The sequence below is a fragment of the Trachypithecus francoisi genome, unplaced genomic scaffold (assembly GCF_009764315.1).
Source record: "Trachypithecus francoisi isolate TF-2019V2 unplaced genomic scaffold, Tfra_2.0 Lachesis_group2, whole genome shotgun sequence".
In the NCBI taxonomy this organism is placed as follows: Eukaryota; Metazoa; Chordata; class Mammalia; order Primates; family Cercopithecidae; genus Trachypithecus; species Trachypithecus francoisi.
In genome coordinates, this window is record NW_022681465.1 from 155,025,134 (window position 1) to 155,051,846 (window position 26,713).

A 26,713-nucleotide genomic window follows, 5' to 3' on the forward strand; every position below is an offset into this window, starting at 1 on the left:
GCCACTATGTGTCCCTCCTCTGGAAAACTGTCCTTCGAGAGCTAGCCTCAGTGGTCCTTCCTCAGTAGAATCTTCCCTGGTTCTCTGGAATAATTTGTAGCTTCTTCCTCTGTGTACCCATAGCTAATTTTTCTAAGTGATTGTTACCAGGTCATATGCTTAATCTGCTTACATTTCTTGTTACTTCTCCTCTGGCTAGACCATGGGTTTCACGAGGGTAAGGGCAGTTGTTAGTCTTCACTTGTGTCCTTAGTTTCAGCTGGGCTCCCTCTAATTTGTCCCACACAGAGAGAGTGTAGTATGCTTTAGAAAATATGAGTTTGGTGGGGTCACCCTCCAAATAAGCCCTCCAGGGGCTCCCCAATGCTTATAGGTTAAATCTGGATGTGTCATTGGGCATTGAGGTCCTAGAGCCTTTGATCTCCATTTCTTTCCTAGCCTTAGCCTCACTCTGTCTCTGTGGGTGCCCAGGCCCTAAATAAGCGGGACCAGATCATAGCTTTCCCCCTGGGGGGAAGCAGGACTGCCAGTTGTTCATGGCATAGACTAGTACATGGATTCCCAAAAGTGGGGTCCGGACTACTATCTGTGGACTCATGTGCATTGCTCTTGTCCTAAAGACAATTCTCTTGTAGGTTCTCTGGACCATCCATCTTGTCCACATGACTTCAGAACATCATCTCTCTGTCCAAGGGGCCAGCTGAACAAGTTATGAAGAGTGGAGCCTGGCTGAAGTGCCTTGTGGTCATCTGTTTCTATCAGGCATCTTTTCGTCAGTACTGGGGAGAAGAAATTGTGTTAAAACAATTACAGAGTTGCATCAGTGCCTGTTGGGTAACTGCAGGGTGGCTCAGGTCTCCTTGACCCTGCAGCCTTTGGGAGTGTGGGTTCTGTGGAGAGCCTCCAGTCAATCTCAGAGGACTGTTCTACTCACGTGGTGGGCCCTGGTGTTAGCAGTGGCTGTGGCTCAGAGAGGGGGTGCCTGCTCTTCTCCATGGAAGCCTTGTTGGTGATTTTACAGGAAAACTGTGGCTCAGGACCCACACAAATGTGGGTCCATTTGTGGCAGGCTTGCCTACTCTGGTTACCTCTTACCATGGGGAAAATGTCACTTCCAAAATTACAAATTTCAAAGAAGAATTATCAGGTCAAGACAGCACAGGCTTGGAGTAGACAAAGACTTGGACTGAATTTATATCTGGGACTTTTGTGAGGAGTATTTGCTGTATACGTTGATCCAAAGGCTGGAGCCTCAGGACACAGGGCTGCAAGGTGGCAGCTAGGACAGTCTTAGGGACACAGTGAAAGGAGTTTTATTGCTTTCTTTCCCAGATGTTCCTTGGAAGAGAAGCTGCTGAATGGCAGGGCTGGGAGAAGCCATAGCAGCCCTCAATTTGCAGCTAAAGAAAACTTCGTGCCAAGCCTGCAGCCATAGTTTTCCAGAGAGATGATTGATGCTAAAGCCACTACATCCTCTGCGTGGTGCTTTGATGTTGGTGTTGGATGTTTCACTTTGCACAGGGCCACCAGGAGTGCTGGTGGTAAACAGGTGTGAGTGCTCAGTTCAGGGCACACAAAGGCAGGAGACTCCTGTGCATCTCGTGCCAGCCTGCGCTTGAGGCTGCTGTCTTTGAGGTGGAAGGCCATGATTCTTCCCAGAAAACCATCTTAGTGAGGCTGGGCCTGAGGGTAGGGGTGGATCAGGAATCCAGGGTGTTCTGCCTGCTTTCTTGGGGCAGATACATGATAAATAGACCTGCTGTCCACTTACTTAGAGACCTTGTGAGGCAGGTGTTTTCATCCCCCATTTCACAGATAGGAAAGCTGAGGCTTCAGACATAATGAGAGTCCTGGTAGTAGTAGTAGTGAGAATCTCTTGAGAGGCCTCTGATCTGTGCTCTCACCTCCCATTTCTTGGTATCTCCTGTATCATGGTGCATCTCCACAGGGCAGGCAGCCCCATGCTTTCTCTCCAGGGTCTGTGGTGTTCACATTGATGCCGCTGATGCCGCGACTTCAGTCGGTTCCTCCGGGATCCCTGACTTCCTGCAACAATTGAAGCAGCAGTACATAGTGGTTACAGCATGATCTTTGAAGTCAGGCAAAATTGGAGTTCAAATCCTGGTTCTGCTTCTCACTAGCTGTGGGAACTTGTATAGTATTTTTCTCTTTCTAAGCTTCAGTTTCCACAACTAGAACATTGAGATGCTTGTCTCAGATGGTTATTGCAAGAGTTGCTCATGCCTGTAATCCCAGCACTTTGGGAGGCTGAGGCAGGAGGATCACATGAGGCTAGGCGTTCAAGACCAGCCAGGGCAATATAGCAAGATCCCATCTCTAAAAAAAAAAATTAAAAATTGGCTGGGCATGGTGGTGTACACCTGTAGTCTTAACTACTTGGGAGGATGAGGCAGGAGGATCACTTGAGCTCAGGAGTTCCAGGTTACAGTGACCTACAATTGTGCCACTGCACTTCAGCCTAAGTGACGGCAAGACCCTGTCTCTTAAAAAAAAAAAAAAAGTGGTAGCTGCTGTTATTACTACGATTACTATTAATATTACTATTACTTTGATGTTTTGATTTGGGCTTTGATTTGATGCAAGTCCTAAATCTTGTATCAGATTTTGGCTCAGCTGTGGTGTTCCAAATCATGAAGTCCTCTTGGTCCCTGAGGAGACTCAGGGCATTAGGAGATGTGGGGTGGGGCCATTGGGCAGAGGTCTACCTGTCCTCCTCCTATGGGACCTGGTTGATCCCTCTGAGACCTTCCACTGTCATCCCCATTGGTTTCCAGTTTGCTGTTACTGCCCCAGTTAGTCACTAAAAGGGAGTTATCTATTTTACCCTCCTCAGAAACCTCCAGGTCATGGAACCATCAGTTTTGAGACAAAGGGGAAGAAGTTGCAGAGCTGCGGTGCAAGATACTGGCATACAAAACCAGCAGAGGTTGGATCGTTGTCTTATTTGTTCAGTAAATGTTAGAGTACCTGGTGCCAAATGAATGCCGTGCTGAGGTTTGGCAGTGATGCCACCGAGCCCCTCGCCCTAGGGACTGCCATCTGTGTGGCTGAGTTGCAGAGGAGTAGCCAGCTTCTATAGTGTGAGCAGTTCAGTGCTCTGTTCTGGCAGCCCAGGGGCTGCAGATCACACAGCAGCGGTGCCTCAAGTGCAGAGGGATAGGAGACAAGGAAGGCTTCCCATGAGAAGAAGCGTCTAAACTGGGATTTGATAGGGGAGTAAATGTTAGCAAAAGAAGGGTGAGGAGGAGTGTTTCAGGCACAGAAGGAATAGCACGGACAGAGTTTCAGGGAACAAAGAGAGCATGGGCTGCTGAAGGGTTAAAACGTGGTTCATTGGTGGCTCGAATGGAACACGTAAGCTAGAGTGTGGCCATAAGGGGACTGCAAGGCTCAGCAGTTGCTGGGGCACAGAGGTCCTGTGAGCTGGGCTGGTGGGCTTGGCCTTGACCTGGGAGCCCCTCCAGCATTTTAAGCAGGGGGATGATGTGACCAGAACATCCCTTTAGAAGGTCACTATTGAGGCAGTGTGAACAGCCAGAGCAGGGCTCAGGGGAGGCAGGGAGGCTGGTTAGGGCATGTGGCCATGTTGTGAGGAGAAACTGTGGAGGCCTGACCCGAGGCAGAGGAGAGGGGAGATGTGAGAGAGACCCAGGAGTGCAAGCGAAGAGGACTTCGTTGTTGCCTGAACAGCAGAAGGAAGAGGGAGGAGTCCAGCCGGCGGCCTGGGTTCTTGCCTTGGTAGCAGGTGGACAGAGGTGCTATCTACCGAGCTGGAGACTCTTAGAGCAGCAGACCCTGAGAGTGGTAGGTGGATACAACTCTGGAAAGCTCCAGAAGCAGGGGGAGAAGGCCCCTGATGTTCTGTACCTGGTTTGTTATCCATGGTGGGCCTGGCCTTCCCTCAGTCACCTCAGTCACTGTGATTTAGTGTGTGGCTTCCTATGGAGGCTGCACATTAGAATCACCTGGAGAGCTTTTAAAAAATCCCAGTGTAGAGGCTACACTCCAGCCACTGAATCAGCACCTCCTGCGCTGGGCCAGGCATCAGTGTTTGAAAAGCCACACAGCATCCCCAGCCATCAGCCAAGGTGGAAACCACTGCTCCTGCCAGTCCCTGTGTTTGTCACCTCCCAGAGAGGATAAGTGGGGAGGGATGGTGAGGTGATAGTTAATAGCTGGTGTTTGATTCTCTAGAAGGTGGCATCTGGATGTTCATGGAGGCCTGCCAGCTATGGCGGGGGAATGGTGCAGGCGTTCTCAGAAAGATGGCTGGACCTACTTAATTTGGAATTTGTGATACTCAGACAAGGCTGGGCCTCAGGCCAGTATAATTTGTACTTTCTCTGAAATGAAGGTTTACATGCTATAAGCTATAAGATGGCAATGGCTTTGTTTGGTGTGCCAAGGAGACATACCCTTTCAGGGTTTCTCCATCTGTTTTCTACATGTAAATTAATGATTACACAGAAATTTTGCCTGTTCAGAGCAGGTTCAGGTCCCTTATCAGGATATAGTTAATCATAATTGAAACTTTAATTAATTTGTGTACACTTACATGATAGGTAATACCTTTCAGTGGTTTAAAATACTACACTCAACGCACAAATAGGCCCAATGGTATAAGTATTATCTTTTTTAATAGATGGAGTCTATTTAATAGATGGGGGTGATCGAATCTTAGATAGTAGGAGTCTGCTCTTTACACAAAATATGCCTGTAGCTCAAATTTTCAAATGTCATTGATTTTTTAAAAATCTCTCTTCATACGTGAGACTAATAAAATTACATGCATTTAAATATTTCATAATTATTTTTTCCAGTTGCAATTGGTTTCCCTTCACTTGGGCCTAATTGGCAAGATTCAAATACGCAAGAAATTGTATTATTGAAATTTAAAACATATCCATAAAGACTAATGTTTCTCTCAATGTTCCTGGGATATCCCCCTACTATAAACTTCAGGAAATGGACATGAAAGTGTGTACCTTTTATTTATTAATTCTATGTGCCAGATATAGAGCCCTTTGCATCATTATTGCAAGTCATTGCGACCATTATTCAAGGTAGGTGCAAGTGGTCTTGTTTTATGGATAAGGAAATTGGCTCATAGAAGCTGAGTAGACTGTGCAAGGCCAAATAGCTGGTGAATGCTAGAGCCAGAATTTTAACCCACATCTGCGTCAAAGCCTGCCCCGTTTACAGTATCTTCTCTGCCTTTAACTCCCTCGTGCTGACCTATTCTTTCCTTCCTAGATACTGAGAAGGCTGCTCTTGGTTAGCTCCATTTGTTAATTTTGCTAATAAAGTCAAGGTTGTGGATGGTTTTGAGTCTGAGGAGACAACACATGTCTTGGCCAGAGTACAAATGGAGCATCATATGCCCATTCATATCTCCAGAAGAAAAGCCCAAACACAGAGCATATTTTGGGGAAGAAACCTCAGACTCAGTTCTTTCCCTTGGGAAAAGAACAAGCCAGTGGGTTACTTCTCTCTACCCCAGCTTGGATGGACTGACCAGGACAGACAGAAAGTCCCCAAGAAGAGGGAGCTCTTTCTGTTGGTGATGATCCTTGAATCAGCTAGAGGAGCAATGACAATGCTATTCATTTTACATATTTCCTAGGAACATAAATCCATATCTTTCTCAGTTTTGAGGACCCCTCAAGCTATTTTGAAACTGCAAGGCAAAGGAATTTCTTTGCAGAAATGTAGAAGGTATACTGCTCTTGGTCTCGGATGTCATCTTGGGGTTTTTATTGAATTTTGCCCTTTGGAACAATGTCACAGGCAATTACTCATTTGAAATTCTCGTGGATGGTAATCATGGCTGAGTGTTTGGATTTAATCATGATTTTGCTAGCTGTTCGGCAGCAATGACGTAGATCATTAGAGCACACTCGGATTTCTTCCCACTTCAGTTATTCTACCCCATAACCTCATGTCCTTTCCCATGAACTCAGTGAATTGTTGGGACCTTTTCAAAGGAATGATGGTAGGTGACTTAAGGGAGCATATCTGGATGACCTTTCTAATGTTATGATAATTTGAAAATTTGATGCAATTATCAAAAATGTATACATTTCTTCCTATTGTTTGATATGATTCTTTTATTTTTTTCTCATTTATAATGCTTTCGTACTCAGGAAGTTGAGGTAGGTTTTTGATTTTTCAACTGTGTGTAGACATAGCATCAAAGTAGTTGCCAAATAAAATGTAAATTTCATTCTAAATCTGAAATCTCAGTAGTAAATATTTGTTTTAGTTCAGTGAACCAGTACCACACACATTTATTTTTCATTGGTATATCCAAGGGATGCAATTTATCAAATGCATATAAACAGTCCATTTGCTGCTTTATCTTTTCTCATTAGTTACAGTACAAGTATGATTGTCAGTTATTATCTGTGTTTTACTGGTGGGTTATTTATTGAAAGAGCAGAGCAACTGACACTGTTATTTTCTGAATCATTTTGTCTAAGACCTGCAGGACTTTAAACCAAATATCAGACCAATTTATCAAAGAATTGCTCTATTCAGGGTGAAGGTGATTTAGAGTATGTGTATCAACATATACCCACCTGTATTTACACACACCAGTAATAGTTATGGGAATTTCACAGGGATACAGAGATGTTAATAAAAGTGGAACCACTTTCTTATATTTGATGTGATTTAGCAAGGATTTACTGTGTGCTGTTGAGTGATACCTTAGGGGATGGTGCAGGTGAGTAAGACCCATCTCTGCTCAGAAGCAGCCTAGGCCCATGTGTGTGTGTGTGTGTGTGTGTGTGTGTGTGTGTGTGTGGTGGTGGGGCGAGGGGGGAATGGTAGGGGTGATTTGTGCACACGGAAATGTATTAATGCAGACAACTCCCAGGCCCTGTTGTACAGAGTTCTCACGAGTGATAACTTTGGATGGAAGGCTGAGAAGCCTGAAGTCACTGCCCAGGCTGGGTCAGTTCATTCAGAAGGATTCCTACTGAGGCTCCTCACCAGAGATGGGGAGGAGACAAACAGCAAATTATTTGCCCAGAGATGTGAATGAAAACAGCTCAGAGGTAGGGTAGTTATGTGTGAAGCTAGCTCCTTTCTTTCTTTTTTTTTTTTTTGAGACGGAGTCTGGCACTGTCGCCCAGGCTGGAGTGTAGTGGCGCGATCTCAGCTCACTGCAAGCTCCACCTCCCGGGTTCACGCCATTCTCCTGCCTCAGCCTCCCGAGTAGCTGGGACTACAGGCGCCCGCCACTACGCCTGGCTAATTTTTTGTATTTTTAGTAGAGATGGGGTTTCACCATGTTAGCCAGGATGGTCTCGATCTCCTGACCTCGTGATCCGCCCGCCTTGGCCTCCCAAAGTGCTGGGATTACAGGCGTGAGCCACCGCGCCCGGCTGCTAGCTCGTTTCTTAATAAATGGAGTGTTTTGTACCTTGTAATAGTGGGATTAGCAGAGATTTCCATTGCACACAAAATTACAGGCAAATGTCACATTATATAACGGATGCGTTTACATAATGGTCTGGAAATCTCACTTTTCTGGTAACTTCTATTAACATTTTTGGGGACATTTCTCCCACCCACCAACCAGACCTCCTTCCTATTCCCCCCAGTCAAGTAGTGTGAAGATAAATGGAACCAGTTTGCACTGAATCCTCTTGAGAGCAACTGGCTACAGTCCCTTCATTGATCTCTTTCTAAAGGTTGCAGTTTTGGTAAAGTGGGGTCTGCCTCCATCTGGGATCTACAAACTCAGTTCTGATCCACTTAGCCTTGCAGCGAAGTGCTTCTCCATTTTGTGTGTATCTGCAATTGTCCCACAGACAACTCCAAAGTGACTGCCTGCCCTCCTTTTAATTTGCTTTCTTCAGTTTATGTCTCTATTGCTCCCTCCTGGTCAAGACAAATGAGGCTCCCATTTATTTTCTAGGCTGGTAATTTGTATTAATATTATCTCAGGTAATCATCAGATGAAACGGCAGGGTTCAAACAGCTTAGCTGAAATATGTATGAAGGAGAAATGATCTGTTTCAGGAGAACTAAATGTGTTTGATCTGTAGCATCTGAAGCTGTAGTATGTAATAAATTACATTATCATCTTCATAATTGGGTGCCAAGGCAATTGGGTTTCCATTTGGTTCTGCCACCCCATCTTTTCCTCAGAGTCAGCTTTGACATTCCTTGGAGATTAAACAGGCACCTCTTGAAAGGCAAATCCCTGGGGAATATTTGAGCTAAATTGCATCAGTCATTTTGGGGCTATGGTATAGTAAAAGAAAATTCAGGTTCTTATTCAAAATGGGCTGGAACCATAGGCTATCATCATCCATGATGAAGAGACTTAATCACCCAAATTATAGCAAGAATATTTTGTCATTTCATATTAAGCAAACTTAATTATTTCATTGGAAGATGCATTATAGAGTGGAATGCTCTAGGCGTATTTATGTGTATGAAAAACATGTAATATATCATAACAAATATATCTTTAGTAGTATATATTATATATAAAATGTGTATGTATGTATCTGTAAAACATATTTTCTTTTTCATTGGTGCTTATCAGAACAGAATATCTCTAAAGCATTAATAATTAAATTCCTTTTTAACTATTGAGTTAGAAATATTAGAATTTCTCAATGGCACTCAGCCATCGAGTGCCAATAATTTCACAGGTTTCAATACTATGTGAGTGGAGTATTTACTAAGTTAGATAAATGGAGAAATATAGTTTTATCTTTGTTGATCAGCTGTAGAAAATAAAACAATAACTGGAGCCTTATTTGCTACCAGAATCTGTTTCTTCCTCTCCCACTAACACCAACCCTCCTCCTTCATCCTGGACATAGATTATTTGTCACTTTCTTACCATGATCTTTATGGTGACTTTAAAAAAATTAATTAATTTATTTATTTATTTTGAGACAGAGTCTTGCTCTGTCTCACCCAGGCTGGAGTGCAATGGTGCGATCTTGGCTCACTGCAGCCTCTGCTTCCCGGGTTCAAGCAATTCTCCTGTCTCAGCCTCTCGGGTAGCTGGGACTACAGGCATATGCCACCACACCTAGCTAATTTTGTATTTTTAGTAGAGATATGGTTTCACCATGTTGACCAGGCTGGTCACAAACTTCTGACGTCAGGTGATCCACCCACCTCTGCCTCTCAAAGTGCTGGGATTACAGGTGTGAGCCACTGCACCTGGCCATGTCAACTTTTCATGAGAGTTCCTGCTGCCCTGGAATACTGTGTGATTCTAGACCTAAGTCAATATGCTTAAGTTTGGGCTTCTGTTTACATTTATAGGTTCTTTCAGGTTTTAACAATCCCTAAAAACGAGTTGAATAATATTCATTTATGAAATGCTACAGTGAAATGGCATCAGTCTTTCCTCATATGGGTTAGTCAGAATTTACAGCAAGACTGTTCTCTGTCCTGTCCAGAAGATGCCTGATATAATTACATTCTTCAGTGTAGCCCATAGAATACAGTGTAGTAACACTGCCATCCTTCATTCTTCAACCTGTGAAATGCATTAATGGGAGCTATTGAACTTAATAAATGACTATATTTAGATATGCATCTTTCTATTTGGGTTTATGTTTTAAAAATTAACTGTTGCTGGGCTCCTTGCAAGTCGTTATAAAAGCTTTATCATTAGATGACAAAATTGCCACTCAAGAGGCTAACTCAGATAGATATGCCTTACCTGACAAGTTTGATCTATCCAGTATGTCTTTCACCACAGTTTGAATTTTAACAAGCTGTAACTTTATGGGGCCAGAGGGAAGGTCAGAGGCAAGGGTTGTTAATGCACGTTATCAGCTTCAGGGCTTAAGTCTGGGGCCCACACAGCACTGGGGTAGTGCTGGGGCAGACACACTACTTGCCAGGGTAGAAGTGATAGAATTATCGACAGCATAGCAAGTCATGGGTCTGTTCATTTCAGGACAATGTAAAATAGATATGATATGTTTTTATTTAGATATAAAATAAGATTTTTTTTTAAAGCCTGGCTCTGCCACCTGGGTCTTAGGCCCTGGAGAAATGCCCAGCCTTGGTACAGGTGGGGTGTTGGTTCAGGACCACTGACAGCTATCCTGATGTCCTTTGAGCACCCCAATCATTAAGTGGGTCTCAGGGATGAACAAATTTTCAGGAGGTGAAGCTCTAGAAGAGCCATTCTTTTCTTTTTCGTCTTTTGTCTTTGACTTTCTCCACTTGAGTTTGGACTGTGCCTTACCAGAATTCTCCCAGATGCAGAGTGACTTAATCGATACAGCCCAGCCTGCTTGTACTCACCGTGTGTGGAAGCCCTTGAACCTAGCTAGGACAGTGTGCAAGAGTGATCACGTATGCTGCAGCACTTATTCCCTGACACAGACTGCAGCAGTGGCTGCTAAGAGACCCCTCCCCCATGCTCAGTGACCATCCCCCAAGTGGGCTCTGGTGCCTAGAGTCCTTCACATGTGTTCATGATCTTGGCCCCTGATTTGAGGTTTCCTCTCTCAGCTGCAGCCAAAGCGGTGACTCCCAAGGTTTTATCAGCTCTGGCTCATTGGTTTTTGCTTTGGCAATCCACTTTTCTGAGGCAGGGCAAAAGCAATCAGATGCAGAGAATCATTTTTCTTCCCTGCTTGGCCTGGCTGGGCAAGGGGTTGTTTGAAGGACTCATTTTGCATAATGAGTTTTCACTCAAGGTGTACTTTCACATTTTGGCAGCAATTAGGCAGTATTGTTACATTTGCAATGGGTTTTAAATATTCTAATGCAGATAGCTACTTTTGGAGGCCTTATACTTAAAACTGTGATTTTCCCCCAAGAAATACGTAAAAATGGTAATTATAGTTAACCTGAAAAAGTGGCAAGGTCCTGAAGAGTGCTTCAAATTCCATCCATGTTATAAAGTATGTTGAAATCATTAGGGAATATCCAGTTCTTGAGACTTGCTCAAACCTTTCTTTGACATCAAAGAGAATGTGGCCTGTGAAATTAAAGTTAAAGGAACTTGTCTTTCGTTTCAGCCCTTCCCTATTGGACACACAGCCTAAGCTTCCAAGGGCTTTATCTATTAGAACAGCATGTTCAAGTAGAAAACATTTCACAAGATTCCACATTGCCATTAGATATGATGCCATCCTCTGTATGTGGAGAGAGGATTGATAAACCACAGTTGGAAGGATGAACGGTTTGATCCTTTTGTTCTCCACTGGTGAGAATGAGTTCATCTTGAGTTATCTCTTCTCCTGCCCTTGAGAATAGCAGAAAATGTTGGTAACATGGTTGTCTAAGGCTAAGAACACTTTGGTCATCAAACCTAGAAATTGGGTGCTAAATTTCCTATCTACCATCCAACCTTTAACTTAAAATCATTTAACAGTGGCTGCTGAATTTCTGACAGCACAATTCCAGAAGTTTGGGATTGTATTTAAAATTATAAATGGGGAAAGATATTGCAGAGATTGTTTTAAATTTTCTCAGTGTTATTTCATGGTAAAGAGCTCAAAGACTCCCTAACCAGATGGGTGAGAAGGCCAGTTATTCTATAAAACTAAAGCCAGAGCAAAGTGGGCAATTCTTTGAAACTAAAAATAATTCAGTGCTGAATCCTCTGGATCCAGAGGAAGCTGTTTATTTCTTAATGCTTTGGAAGATGGACTCTCTGGCCAAGAAACAATATGTTCTGATTTTACTCTAAATCCAGTTTCCTAAAATCTATTTAAGGGCTTAGGTGAACTCAACAAGGATATTATAAAGCTACATAATTGAATGACACTGAGGCTGATAAAATTCACAGGAGATCGTGTCAGAGATAAACTGCATCAGAACACAACATGGACAATAATTTAAACTAATTGTGCACTTCGATGTAAATTAGCTTTTCCAGAAGAGATACTGAGGCTTCATTTTGGACAGCTTTCTGAAATTGCAGCGTGCAGACTGCCTGCCAAAAACACATATAGCAAAGCAATTGAGTATTAACTACAAAGGGACAAATCCTTAAAGATGATATGGGGATAATGCGCATGGGTGACACCTCTTCAACTTGCAAGCTGTTCAGTTTTGCTGATACAGTGGGTGTGCTGGGAAACAATGGGGTCAAAGGGTGCTGACAGGGAGAATAAAGGGAGTACACGGTGGCTGTTAGCAAGGAAAGGGTTATTAGGAGTGGGGAAGAAGTTAACATAGTTATGAAGAATTGAGGGATTGAGATCCTTGCAATTTTAAAGTAATGAATTGCCTAGCCTCAGAGCATAAATTGATGCAAACCAAATGCAAGAAAGACATGGTTATGAAGAGACCGGATTGGCCAGCCTTTGTTTTTTCATCTTTCTATACCCAGAACAAATGGTATTAAGCTAAATGTATGCCTTTGGTTAATTCTAACATTTGGAAGGCCATCTCTTTTTAGGTTTTGGTATTGAAAAACTGGAACTGTGCACCACAAGATGCATGTCTCTATGTAAAAGAAATGTTGACAGTTGAATTATCAGCTGTTACAAACACAGAGGCTTAATCATAACTGAGAGCAGCAAGGCATCACCTATAGTATAATTGATAGCAAATATACCTTGCACTTAGAAGGTGTCTGGGTTTATATGTCAAACTAAGAAGAGCAGCGCTGTTTCCATACTGGGCTGAAATATTTTTACTGTTCCCAGTATTTAATACACACAGTTTGAAAGACAGGAATTTGAAAAGGAAATTGATATTTTTTATTACACATTAATGCATGTTTTGGGAAAAATTTCTAAGCTTTCAGTGTTTTCCTTTGTGTTTTGGGAGGTGAAAAGGAAGGCAGGTTTTTATGCAGTTATGTGAGAAGCTTTTTGAACTCTAACCTTTGTTTTCTATTTTTTCCTTATATAGGATGATTATTTCAGAAACTGGAATCCCAACAAGCCCTTTGACCAAGGTAATGGATGCAATACTTCTTGCTGTATAGTCTGTGGTAAATGTGGTTTCATTTTTCCTTCCTTGCATGCTGAGTTAATGTTCCCACAAAGGCCAGCTAGCTGTGTTATTTTATTGACTTCAGGGACTGAATTGACTGGGGTGATAGAAATTATTTTATCAAATTGGTTATTTGTCTGAGGTTATGTCTAGGGCTGATTTAAACAATTTCTTTTAATTGGCTTGACCAGTATAATCATTGCTTGGTTTTGTTAAAAAAAAAAAAAAAGTGAAATTTGATTATCAAATTAACACGGTGAACTATGGGGCCGAATGCAGTGCTTTCATTCATGAAACAGACTATACCTGGAGATGCTTCCCTAATTCACACGAACCATAAAAATGAAACTTTCCTTCTAGAAAAAGGTTAATCCTGGGAGACTTTCAAGGGTATTGTGATTTTATTTGTTAAATAACTTCTTCATGGTTTCTAAATAGAAGCCTGTTTCAGTGTCAGCTTGGGTTTGAGCATGGCCCATAGAAGGCTTTCTGCACCCCCATCCCCCCAGCAAGCAGCAAACCAGTCTCTCATGATAGCTGTTGTAAATCACTAACAATGTCCTCCTGTGAGTTATTTAAGACACAGTGAGGACCTGCCATGAATCACATCCCTTCCCCTGTTGTTCCATGTGTGGTGCTGTTGAAAATGATGGTAGATTGCACTTCATATGTTTATATGCAATTAATGCCAGAACACAATGAAATGGTATTACCTACCACATCTCGAAGTGTTCATGCTTCTGAGAATCAGCTTCAGTTCTGTAACATGAGTATTTGATGTGATCATGATGATCAACTTGACACGAAGAAATCGAGGGAGGCTTTCATATGTAACATGGAGGAAGGTGCTCCTTTCTGCCCTCTGCTTTGTCAGTTTAATGGGTCACTACCTCTGGATTCTGGTTTTCTCATAAGCAAAAATAGTATTAAAATTTCCATATATACATTTATCATATATCTTGAAGTAGTGTAACATTTTTTTCATTCATGCATGCTTGCATTCTCAAACATTTATTGAGCTTTCGCTATATGCACAAGCACCAAGCCAGGTACTAGGGATAGAGCAAAAATGCTGTGTTGCCTACCCTACAGGAGCTCAGAGTGGGGAGTAGGGAAATAAATCAGTCAACAATTGTGGTGGGATCTGTTAATGGCTGTGATGCAGGTGTGTTCAGGGAAGCATGTGAATCTACAAATGGAGAACTGTCTGTGTTTGTGTAAAGGGCAAGGTGTCCAGCAAAACCTTCCTTTGGAGACTTTGTCTGGACTATACACGTCTTAGCAGCCTTAGAGTGGTAACAGAATTACTCCTTTACAATTCTCACAATGACTGAATCATCACAATGATTCACCCAAAAGCATATGAAGGCATTTGTAATTTAGCTTAGAAATGTTTTATTAAAAGTGATCAAAAATTTTAAAACTTTTTAATAGGATAAAACTTTATGAAGAATATTTGTAGTTAAAGAGCAACAAATTCCCTGTCTGTGCCTGATAAACAAGCCGTTCTGCAAACAACTCTACCAGGCTTTTGCTTGCAAAGGTAACTCAACTGACAGTCGCTGTGAACTGATTCTTTTTAGCTAAGAACTAGAAATAGGTTCTTGTGCTATAAGGATCAAATGTTGCCTAAATAACTGCAAAAATTACTCTTTGCCGAAGCTTGCACATGAATGCAAACACTCCCGAGGGAAGACATTTTTGCTTTTACTAATGCACGTTGGAGAAGGAATACATCAAGGTAGGTGTCATTTGCCACTTGGGATATAAATGATAGCTTCCCTTGGTTTGGGAGTTAACACAGAAATTTTGAGAACCACAAAATCACCGTCTTTAAACCTGAGCGTGTAAACAGTCCAAACAAGGATTTTTCTCTCCTAGAAGTGATGGCAGCTATATCCAGCAGAGCCCCATCCTGTTCTCTTTTTCTAGTTCTGCAGGCTTGAAAACTGGGTCTGCTCAGATTAACCCTCCCAGAAAACCTTATGACTTTATGGGATATAATCAAGGACCTTAACTGAGTAGCCCCACTTTGTACCTCAGGGGTAGCTGCCGTTGGCTATTTATATACAGAACCATGAGGAGCACAGGCAGAGCTGAGAATAGCCTTCACTTAAAATATCAGCCCCAGCAGATGTCATCAATTACATTGTGTGCGGCTCAATAAAAGTGGGAGGTTACTCTATCAGCGCTGACACCACTCGGTGAAATATAAACCACAGGCATGGAAGATGTAGAGCATTTCATCTTCCAGAAAATAGGAGAATTACTGAACTCCAGTGGAAGATGACAGCGAAAGAGGAGTCATTTCCTCTCCTGAGCTGAAAAAAAGAATCAAACATAGTTAAAATGGGTTTGTGGTTGGGGGAAAGTTTTAGTTTGTAGAAATAGACTTGCTGAAGTGTGTCTTCAGAATTTCAGATGACAAATATGGCTTAGGATGAGGATGGAAGGGGCTTCATGATGGAGGTGGGTGTGGAGTAGGCTTGGAATGTAGAGGGACAGGAGGGAAAGGAAGGCCCAGCACAGGGAATTCTGGTAATAGTGTAGTCAGAAAGGTGGATTTGAAATGGGTTGAGGGGACATTCCATACCGATCTCCCAAGTTTGAACTTTGTTTTCTTGGCAGTGGGGTGCCATACAAAGTCTCTGAGCAGGCGAGTGACATGATGAGAGCAGTGTTTTAGAGGATTTGGTTTGGTGACTCAACAGCTATAATTAGGAACCCAAAACATACTTGCTAAATGATGTCACTCCTCTAGGACACGGGTAACTTCTTCGTGGCATCATTCATTGCCTTGGAGCCCTGGGCTCTGGCTGTCACCAGTGGTCAGCCTTATTAATTCAGCTCTCCAGCTTGACCTCTGAAATGCCCATGCAGCTTCTGATTGTCGTGTTGGTATGGTGAATTGTTAGAAGACTCAAAGTATTCGAGAAATAGTTACTTAGCTGTAATTGCTCTCTCTGCTTAAAGATATGTACTAAACTTTGAACAACAGGGCTTTATGGAGCAAGTGCTATCATCATGTAATTGACTCTAAGGCAGTTAGAAGAAAAGTATCTCACCTGGTGCTCTCCAATGATGAGACTCAGAATGTCTTTAACTTCTTATCTTTAAGTGAATCATTAATGCTGTGTCAGTGGAGTATAATGGCCATCAACTTCAGACTTTTCTAAGAATTCTTCCTGAGATTAGGGTAAAGTGGCATAAGTAGCATATCCTTTTGTCTTGTAATGATTTAATGCCAAATCTCCTCACAGAAAGAATGGACAGGAGTTCAGAATTGACGGCAATGATGAACTCAGGTAAGAAATTTTCCTTGTGAAGTCCGCAAAGACAGACGCCCTGCAGAGAGTTGGGCAGGCTGCACAGTTTGAGACAGCCATGGGCCAATGCAAATGGATTTCTTATCTTGTGTAGTCAGGAGAAATAAAGGCCCCTGGATGGACCTTCAGAGAGCTGACTGAGGCTGCAGAGCTCTAGGGTGATTCCAGAACTTTTGGTTGCCTCTGCCACTTTGCCCTGCCAGCACCTTCCCTTAACTAGCCCCTGACAAACTCAGGACTGCGTATGAGGTTAGTGCTTCTCAGTGGGGATCTGGGTCAGCAAGATGCTTCCCCAGGAAAACCACTGATGGTCAAATAAGGGACACACATATACCCTCATCTCTTGGAGATTCACAGTGCTCATTATCAACTTAAAAACTGTGAGGCATCTTTCAGTAAAGAAGACCATTTAACCTATCATTTTCCAAATTTGCCTGTGACTGTATTTTCAATTTTTTCCACTACACACCTATCGGATTCTCAGAGGAGGTAATGTATTTGGCATGACACACTTTGGTAAGTGCAGTCTAGGGTCCTAGGGTTAGGAGTCAGATTCTCCAAGTTTAGAATTTGACTCTGTCAGTTACTAGCATGTGATCCTGGGCAAGTAGCTTAACTTTTCTGATTCTAAACTTTCCTATCTGGAAATGGCAATAATGATAAGTACTTTCAACAATAGCACTGAGAAGATGAAGCAAATTAATATGCTTGGCATATAGGGAGTGCTTGACAAGTGATCAGCAAGCCATTGATTGTTTTCCTTCTCTTCCTATTTAGCAGCCTCTCCTAGTGGCTTTCTTCCCACTCCATTCTGGTTTTATTCCCTTCTCCTTTTGTTCCTCTCTGGTGGCCTTCCAAGTTGTGATGCTCTGAAGCTCTCGGAGCTACACTGACAGTGACTCGTCTTAACTAGTGGTGGGTCATCCTACTGGTACACTTCAGATCCCCATTATTGGAGCTGAAGAGGTTGAGGCTCTTAATGTGTCCATTCCTTCCTTCATTCCATAAGCAGTTACCAAATGCCTGATGTTTAAACACACTGAACTGGATAATAGGGACGACACTAAGGAAGACCTCTCTTGGGGAACACTCCCAGTTATCAATCCTAAGAGACACCCATCCAAGGTCCTACTGGGGGTAGGGAAGTGAGGAGGGTCGATCTGGGTGACAGGGAAATGCTTAATATATCAAGTGTTTATACAGGTGACATAGGTCAGTTTTAGTTGAGGTGATGCTTTTTGCTACGCCCTGGCCTTATGCAGTCTGTGCCTTTGGTATGTGGACCAGGCTCCCTGATGCTGTACAACCAACACTTGCTGGTAACAGTTACCTTTAATGCAAATAATAAAGGTATGGTCACAAAGATTGTCTCTTTTGCCTTTAAGTGAGATGGCTTGATGAGGGTCTGGAGGGGAATGAAAGATAGAATTTATTGAACCACAAAGCTGTTGTAAAAATAAAATAAAGGTAATGCTTTGGGGATTCATTGAATAGGGGGTGAATATACAGCGAAGTGAATTCTAACAAGATGTTTCAAAGCTTCCTGACTAGTTCTTTTAGAAGAAGAAAATGGAAACTTCTTTATAGCACTTTTGTTGAACAAAAGGATTTTTTGTGCACTGGAGGGTTGGGAAGGTAATTTATGTATATAACCACTGTACTACTTTAGAATAAAATTCTGATTGCATGAAGATGTCTCAAAGTGATGAAACACTAACAGGTTCTCTGCTGGAGCCATGGTGCACTCAGGAAAGAACCCCCCAATTTATTTGGCTATGAAGTTCCACTTGAGGAGACAAGCCACTGTAGGACAAATGGCTGAAGAGATTTAGCATGGGACTTTCATGAGACAAGTGGGTTCCTTTAAAGTGGAATAAATGAACGTTTCAGATAAAGTGTATAGATATTGGTTTTAAAGATGATGCTTTTTATTCTGGAGTGAATACTAATCATTCTTCCAAAGCAGACTGGCTGTAGATAAACCTCAGATGTTGCTGGTGATCTTCAAAGCAGCATGTGAACTTGTAGAAATTGATCTCCAGATAAAAATAAAACTCAGAGAGTCAGGGGCCCTTTCACTCATGCTGTTCTCGTGAATAGAAGAAAAGAAAGACCTCGCCCTTTGACTTCCAGTCTATTATACCAAGATCCGGACAAACTCAAATCCTGACCAAAGCCCTGAACTATTTTGAGGCAAAAATTCTAAAACTCAAAAGAAGGGAGTTCTTCTCGTGTTCCAGCTGTTTCTGGAACCGCAGCCCAGTGGATTATCACAGCATTTGTGTTTTGCCAAGGTCTTAAAGGGTGCCTGGGGAGTTAAGATTGCTTATTTCTAAAAATCTTCTATAGAAGGGGAGTTTTCCTTCTCTAGATTAATCTGAAAATTTACATAATAGGCTTAATAGAAATCTTAAGTCCCCATAGCTTTCTTCTTAATGTGGAGTTTAGCCTCACCCCAAAAGAACCTCTGATTAGCATTTATAGGGCCTTGAAAGTTTTTCAGTTTTTTTTTAAGAATTTGTTCACCTTATCTGATCCCTGGAGCTGTGAATTTTCAGAGGCAGCTGGCCTCGTTTGTGGGAAGCATCTTAATACTTTTCTCCTGGCTCCCTCATGTTTGGTCTGGTTGGTTTCTCCCTCTCACCATTGCCTTTTCCACATAATTAGGAATATGCTTTCCCCAACGGCAACGACTCATCTTATTCACATTAACCTACTCTCTGCCCCAGACATGCACACTCAACTCCAGCCTAATTAGCCTCTTCCCACTGCCATCTTTTCTTCTGTTTCTTGATTGTGACAATAAGATAGTTCTATTTTTAAAAATATTTTTGGAGTATTGATTTTTAAACATTCTAATTCAGTACTCCAGGGAAGAAACAGAAAGCTATTAATTCAAATATTAGTGTGCTCCTACTTTAACCCAGTCTCTCTGCCTTGATGTTTGATGAAATTGAATGTTTTCTCTTTTGTCTTTGCTTTTGCCTGTTCGCTTATTTTAGAGAATAAAACATCAGCTACAAAATTTGAATCTCATGGGTGCCCCTTCTTCTTTCCCATTTTCTTTTCTCTAAAGGTGACCATATCATTAATTTGCTTTTCTGTTCATGTCCTCATGTTTTTATGTCATGTAAATATATACAGACAATGTTACATTATATGTTGTGCAGTAGAAATTAATGTTTCCTTCTCTAATCTGTTTATTCCACTTAACATTGCTTTTGAGGTACCTTTTTTGATAGTTGTAGATATAATGAATTCTTTTATGTTGTACTATTCTATTGTATTAATATATCACAATTAATTAAATTATTCCTCCACTGATGGATGTTTCTCTTGACTCCATCTGTTTTGCTATTGAGGCTACTTTTTCTTAGTATTTTTAAATGCAAATTTCTTGGCCTGAAGAATGTGGGATGCCAGGAGGAGGGCTGAGGGGGGACATGGCTCTGCCACTGTTAAAATGTGCAACTTTGGGCAAATCACATGTCCTTTCTGGACTTTAGTTCACCCATCTCTGAAATAAAGAGGGTAGATGAGATAGTTGCTGAAGTTCTTGGGAGCTATGGTAGTTAAGTTCAGGCAGAATAGTTTTCTATATATGTTTTCTCATAAAGGAAAAATAAAAAATTTGAAGCATGATGCTCTTATTTCAAAGGTTGCAGTTTAGCTAATGAGTTATGAATATACTGTAACCAAAATAAAACCAATGGAATTAAATGGGCCTTTTAACCATCAGGGGTGGAGAGGGCTCAGAATAAAAAGCAAAAAAGGCCAAAGAAGTCTCTTCCTACAGAACCCTATGGGACACTGAGTTGTGGAGGAAAGAGCAAGAGTTGAAAGCGCTGAAATCAAATCTTGCCTCTCCCATAAGCTTACTGTATACATTTGAGTAATTTGACTTATCCAGCCTTTCTTTTCTTTTCTTTCTTTCTTTTTTTTTTTTTTTAACTTTCATGTGTCTTTATTTTTCATCTCTTTTCAGTGTTTTATTATTATTATAATTTAAGTTCTGGGGTACATGTGCACAACATGCAGGTTTGTTACATAGGTAAACGTGTGCCATGGTGGTTTGCTGCAACCATCAGCCTGTCATCTACATTAGGTATTTCTCCTAATGCTCTCCCTCCCCTAGCTCCCCATCCCCCAACAGTCTCCACTGTGTGATGTTCCCCTCCCTGTGTTCATATGTTCTCATTGTTCAACTCCCACTTATGAGTGAGAACATGCAGTGTTTGGTTTTCTGTTCCTGTGTTAGTTTGCTGAGAATGATGGTTTCCAGCTTCATCCATGTCCCTGCAAAGGACATGAGCTCATCCTTTTTATGGCTGTATGGTATTCCATGGTGTACATGTGCCATATTTTCTTTATCCAATCTATCATTGACGGGTATTTGGGGTGGTTCCACGTCTTTGCTACTGTGAACAGTGTCACAATAAACATACGTGTGCATGTGTCTTTATAGTAGAATGATTTATAAGCCTTTGTTTTCTTATCTGTAGAGTGGGTCTAATCATAGCTGTCTGGTAGGCCATTTGTGGAGAGATCATATTTTCAAAGGGCCAAGGAGTGGGTATGTGGTATATTCTCTACAAAGAGCGTTTCTTCCTGCTCAGTCAGTTCTGCCAGGAACTGTGTAGGTTCCATTTCCTCACTGGGTGCTGGGGTCGGCTAGGAGTTTGTGTTCTGGCTTCACTTTGACTTCATAAAGAGCTCTCAGGACTCTGTGCCCCTAGAACCAAGGAGCAAAAGCCATTCTGGGTTGTGCTCCACCCTTTGGAAGGAATCATAGTGAATGATGAAGGGTGGTAAAATTCTCCCTGCAATTGTGGGGCACTACAGCTTTCTAATACTGTGTTGAAGAGGTTCTTTCAGCATGAACAAATCCATTTTAAAGACATGTTTATTACCTTTCCCCAAACTCATAAAATGTGGTGTTAGTTTTATAAAAGGGGAAAAAAACCTTCCTGTTAATCCACCTGCTAGACCAACAGTCCCTGAATTAATTATATTGTATTTGTTGAGTCCTAATGAACCAGCCTTGGTTTGGGAAAATTCTCAATAGGGAAAAAAATGTCAGCTGAATTTTAAAATCAATCAATAATGCTGTTAAATTTTTCTCATTTGAGAACGTAGAATGGATTATTGCATTTTCCCAATCAGGAGATGGCTGCTTGGAGAAAAACGTGCAGGCATCACCTGCGTTCTCTATATCTTTCAGGCCCGAGATGGGGGTTTTGTTTTGTTAAACTCCTCAATTGTACTATGTAGCAATTAACTGCTGGAAACCTGTTAAATGTTCATTCTGCCCCAGAAACCATGCCTGATGAAAGGCAATGTGGTATAGTGGAAAGGCCCTGGGGCTTTGCAGTCTCAGAGAATGGGTTCATTTCCTAGCTCTTCCCTCTAATAGCTGTATGTACCTAAGTGGGTGCCTCAGTTTTCTTGTCTGTAACATAGAAATTATGACATTTATTACACATGTGGCATGAGGGGTAAAACTCCTGATTCAATCTCATAATGAACATAAGAAAGGCAAGGAAGCTTTGGCAGGAGATAGAGTACTGCTGTCTTCTTCTGGTGTTTCATATTGGGAAGGATCTTAGCGGTTTTTGATGTCTCTGCCTATTCCACCAGGATGTGACCTCACTGATCAGTTAATCACTGAATCAAGAACTCACAGATCCCCTAGGAGGTATGTGTTGGTCACAGGCAGGACTGTGGAGGGGAGTGTGACAGTGCTCCCCTCAGGGGGCTTGTGGTCTACAGAGCCAAGAGACACACATGAAATAAAGTCACTCAGAAGATGTGTTTGAGATGCCCTGACAGAAGCTGGCAGAGTTGGGGCTCAGGCCAGGGATTAGTCCTTCCTGGTTGAAGGTTAGGAAAAGGATCCTAGAAGAGGTGACCTGGGGTCCTTTCTGAAGATGGGCAGGTGTTTAGAGGTAGAGAGGAGGGGGAGCATCTGGTGGGGAGATATATTTTCTGATAGCTGATTGCTCAGTGCTGCAGAAGTGAAATCTGATCATGCTTTGGTCCTTTGGGGCTTCTGTTCTAATACCATAGGCCAGGTGGCCTACAAACAGTAGAAATTTATTTCTTACAGTTCTGGAGGCGAGAAGTTGGAGAGGAGGGTGCCAGCATGGTTGGGTGCTGGTGAGGGCCCTCTTCCAGGTTGTGGATAGCCATCTTCTTGTGTCTTCATGTTGGGGGAAAGGGAGCTCAAGAACTCTATGGGGTTCCTTTGATAACGGCACTAATCACATTCAAGAGGGTTCACCCTCATGACCTAATCACCACCCACAGGCTCTACCTCTAATGCCACCACATTGGAGAAAGGATTTCAACACATAAATTCTGGGGGGACACAAATATTCAGTTCATTGCAGATAGGATGCTGCTTTTAAAAATACTTTTGTTAAGAGATATGAAGGAAATGTCAACCATTACTTTAGTAGGCTGTTTCACTTTTTCCCTTTGTCTCGAGTCTCATTCTGCTGGGCACCTTGAAACACCCAGAGCAGGACTGTAGATAGCAAGGTGGGCCTGATGCAGTAACCCTGGGAGTGGTGGGACTGGGGCAAACGAGCACCCATACTACCGGCAGAAAGCAGCCCTGACCCAGCTCTAGCTGATGATGGTTATGAGGGCTTGGGTCAGCATTGTAAGGACTACAGGTTGCTCAAAAGGAGCTGGGAATGAAGATTTGTTTTTGTGTGTGAAATCAAATTCTTCAGTGCTGGAAAATCAATTATTAAAAAAAATACAGCAAGAGGGTAGATGTGCCTTTGGGCTGTTTGTGGCTTCTCTTCTTGTCTTTTGCTTGTGGCATGCGTGCGATGGAGGTTGATCCATCCTTGGGGTCCCTCTGACTTGGTGCAGCTGCATGGCCCTTGGGGTGGAGGCAGTGCCTTGCAGAGTTGGAGACAGACTGCCTGAGCGGAAGTTGTCTTTGTTGGGACTGTACTCAGAGACCACAGGAGGCCTGCAGTGATTTGAATGTGTCCCCACACAAGCCTGTGTTGGAAATCTAATCCCCAATGCAACAGTGTTGAGAGGTGGGGTGTAGGGGAGCTGTTTAGGTCATGAGGGCTCCACCCTCATGAATGGAGCCATGCCTATCTATTATAAAAGGACTTGAGGCTGTGAGTCTGACCTCTTGCCCTCTGTCACCATGTGACACCTGCCACCATGTCCTGAGGCAACAAGACGGTCTTCACCAGATGCAGCCCCTTGATCTTGGACTTCTCAGACTCCAGAACCATAAACCAAATACATTTCTGTTTGTTGTAAATTACCCAGTCTGTGATACTCTATTATAGCAGCACACAATGGACCAATACAAGGCCTAAAGCCACTTGTAATAAGCGTGAGAGCCTGAATTGCTATTTCTGTGTGGCCTCTATCACCTGGAGATGGACTGGTTTAGCCTTTAAAAGAGGGAAACACAGCCCATGCCCTCATACATGCACACATGCACAAGTCTCATACTCAAAAATCCATACAGAATATGGTGCCATCATGATTTAGAAACATGCCAGTTCCCAAAGAACAAAAGTGGAACCCATGTGATCTCAAGAGTGATGATGTGAGGTGCTGAGTTTCCTTGCTGTCAGGAGGGTGTGGGTAGTTCCATGGGCACTGGCAGCCTGGCCAGGAGGAACTGCTTAGCAGAGGATGGGTGCTGTGTACAGTAGATGGTCCTGCACTGCTCGTCTTTTTCTTTGGCTCTAAAATTCATGGTAGAAAGGGCTAGAGAAGGTGGAAAATGTCAGTTGTAGTCATTGCCAAGTCAAGACGATCCCTAATTAGGTGAAAAATTGTCCTCCGAGCCCACTGGAGCCACTGTGACATTTAGGTCCTAAATTTGCCCAGGGTTGTGCCACTCTCAGGCCCTTGCCCTGAACTCTGCTCTAGCTCCCCCTCTCCTTTCCTAACTTCAATACATGGTCATCAGTGCACTTGAGTTCTCTTGCTGCCTTCACTTCACGTCCATGAATGCTCACTTTCCCTGCAGGAACTTACTTGAACTGTCACTCAGTGGTCCTTGGATCTGTAACCAAATACATGATAACCTGTTATGTCTTTTTGTTTTTGTCTTTGCCTCATTCACCAAAAAGCAACTTATAGGCATGTATGTGTCAAGTGATAACACGAATAGATGAAAATGTTTGAGTGTAAGAAAAAAACTGGAGTGTAAGTAAATTAAAGGCATAGCAAAGCCATGCTATGTATGCTGTTACTCCATCACATGCCCAGTCAGTTTCTGTACACTTCTGTAATGGGCCTCAGAGCATTCTAACAAAGCAAAGAAGGACACACAGAGCACTATGTTTCCACGATGTGTAAACAAGGCAGATATTCAGGAGAATTACAGGTATTTATAGTAGTGAGGCCAGAGATGCTTTCCTCCTGTGGGTTCTCAGAAAGGGGTTTGTCAGGGTGGACCGTATTCCCGCCAGTATCTGGCAGTGAATACCCCAGTAAGCTTTTATGATTACTTCATCCAAGATCTTTCAGTATACAATGATGCTTAGTGCCAAAGTACAGTCCTATAAATCAACTCAATAATTCAGAGTGCACTGAATTCTATAGGGCTGGCTCAATACATGGACGAAATCGACAATATCAGGAAGAATGGTTGGCCTGCATCGCCATCAGGGAATACTCTGATTGTTTTGTTGCTGGTAACTGATTAGCACTGGGAACAGAGAGTTCTGGGCTTTTCCTGGCAGGAACAAGGAGTTCAGATGATCTGTGCTGCCAATTAATGGAAGCATATGGTTCTTCTCTCTTCAGCTAAGTGGCAGGCAGAGCCAGTCTTGTTGGTTAGACATTCAGAATCCAAACCAGAGCTTTGATGCTTGACTGCATAGTTACCTTCCTCCACGGTAATACTGTAGATTTGTTCGACCCCACAGGCAAAGGAGGGATTAAGAATGTCAGCATTCTTCCCTATAGGCCACCAGGACCAAGGGCAGTGTTAGGTGGAGCTTCGCAGTGCAGTGTGGACTTGACGTGGGTGGAAATGCTTTCCTTGCACACATACGTTCATATTTACATCTATTTCTCAAATGTGTGTGGATGCTGATGTGATCAATAAAATCCACATCTTATTTAAAGACATTAGCAAATCCATATTAGATCTTGTCGTTATACAATTCTCAGCAACTAACAGAACAATTAGCATGATAGCTATCTTTCAAGGAGTCAAGGGGAGGTGGAGTTTATAACTTTTTTTGACAGTGGAAAGGGTTCCTCATGGTGGAAGAATTTGGGCACATTACTACAGTGCATACATGCAGGAGTTTCATTTTGTAATGTTTTCAAGCAGGTATTATGAAACAGTCATAAAAAATACCAATAGAAACCGACAGAATGCCTAATTCAAGCCACATCTCTTTGCGGTGACCCTGCTAAGATAAAATTATTTGTAGGAGAAAAATATACCCTTGGGAAAAATATAATTTTTGGATATAAGCCATGTAAATGTTGACAGGCATCTAATAATTATGATTTTTGCTTTTAGTGAGGTCAATCCTGAGTTGTTCTATCAGTGATTAGGCAGGAGAAGAAATTCCCAGTTTGTAATGATAAAATTATACTGTCAGATTAAGAGTGAGCATCCATCATTCTGTTCTCATAGCAAGGCACAGATTCCTTCACCCAGAAATTGTTTCGAGCACTTTATGAATAGTTTTAAAAGTGGGGGTAGCATGGTGAGACACCTAGAACTGGGGGCAGCCTCAACATAAGCTGGCGCAGTGTGTGGACATTTGAACTCCTTCGGACATAATAGCCATACCTGGATATTTGTAGGCTGCTCATAGGGAGTTGAGGATTCTATTTGGTTCCAAAGGGTAGCCCTGGAATTAGTGAGTGGGAGTTGCAAAGGGATGGCTTTGGCTCAATCCAAGTATGGCATTTTCATATCCCAAGCTGTGTGAGGATAAGGTAGGCTGCTATGGTGGAGACTGAGCCACCTTTCCTGGGATGTGTACATGTAACAGTAGACAGCCACATGGCTGGTTGGATGTAGGGGGAATTAAACATTGGACAAGGACGGAGACACTATTGAGATTGTTTCTGACCTTGAGTTTAGGCAGTTCTGTGATAAGGCAGGTCTGTTGAGAGTTGATAATTTATTTTATACAATGACTCCCCATAGAATTTCCTCAAATAGCCTGTCTAATTGATATGTCTGAGGTAGATTCAGTTTACCAAAGTTATGTCTATGCAGCTTTGCAAGAATATCTAATAAGTAAATTAGGTCAATCTTTTACAATTGAAGCTTCATTCATTGCAAATACAAGGGAGTAAAAAAGAAAAGTGGCAGAATTACTGGATGTTCCTAGTAAAGTAACCTGCCCACTCATTGTAGAGCTTCAGTTTCATGAATTTAGAACTAACCTATTGCTCTG

The 26,713-nt window shown here is 42.3% G+C and overlaps 1 protein-coding gene across 2 annotated transcripts in view; it reads left to right on the top strand.

Annotated features, from left to right (window-relative positions):
* SPOCK1 (SPARC (osteonectin), cwcv and kazal like domains proteoglycan 1) overlaps window positions 1-26,713 on the top strand; it is a 540,425-nt gene that overhangs the window by 229,354 nt on the left and 284,358 nt on the right. The window contains exons 3-4 of one of the 2 annotated variants that reach the window (XM_033181134.1): window positions 6,165-6,173; window positions 12,883-12,928. In XM_033181134.1, the coding sequence (XP_033037025.1) occupies window positions 6,165-6,173; window positions 12,883-12,928 (55 nt within the window). The remainder of the gene's footprint in view (window positions 1-6,164; window positions 6,174-12,882; window positions 12,929-26,713) is intronic. The other variant, XM_033181135.1, reaches the window with a different exon arrangement.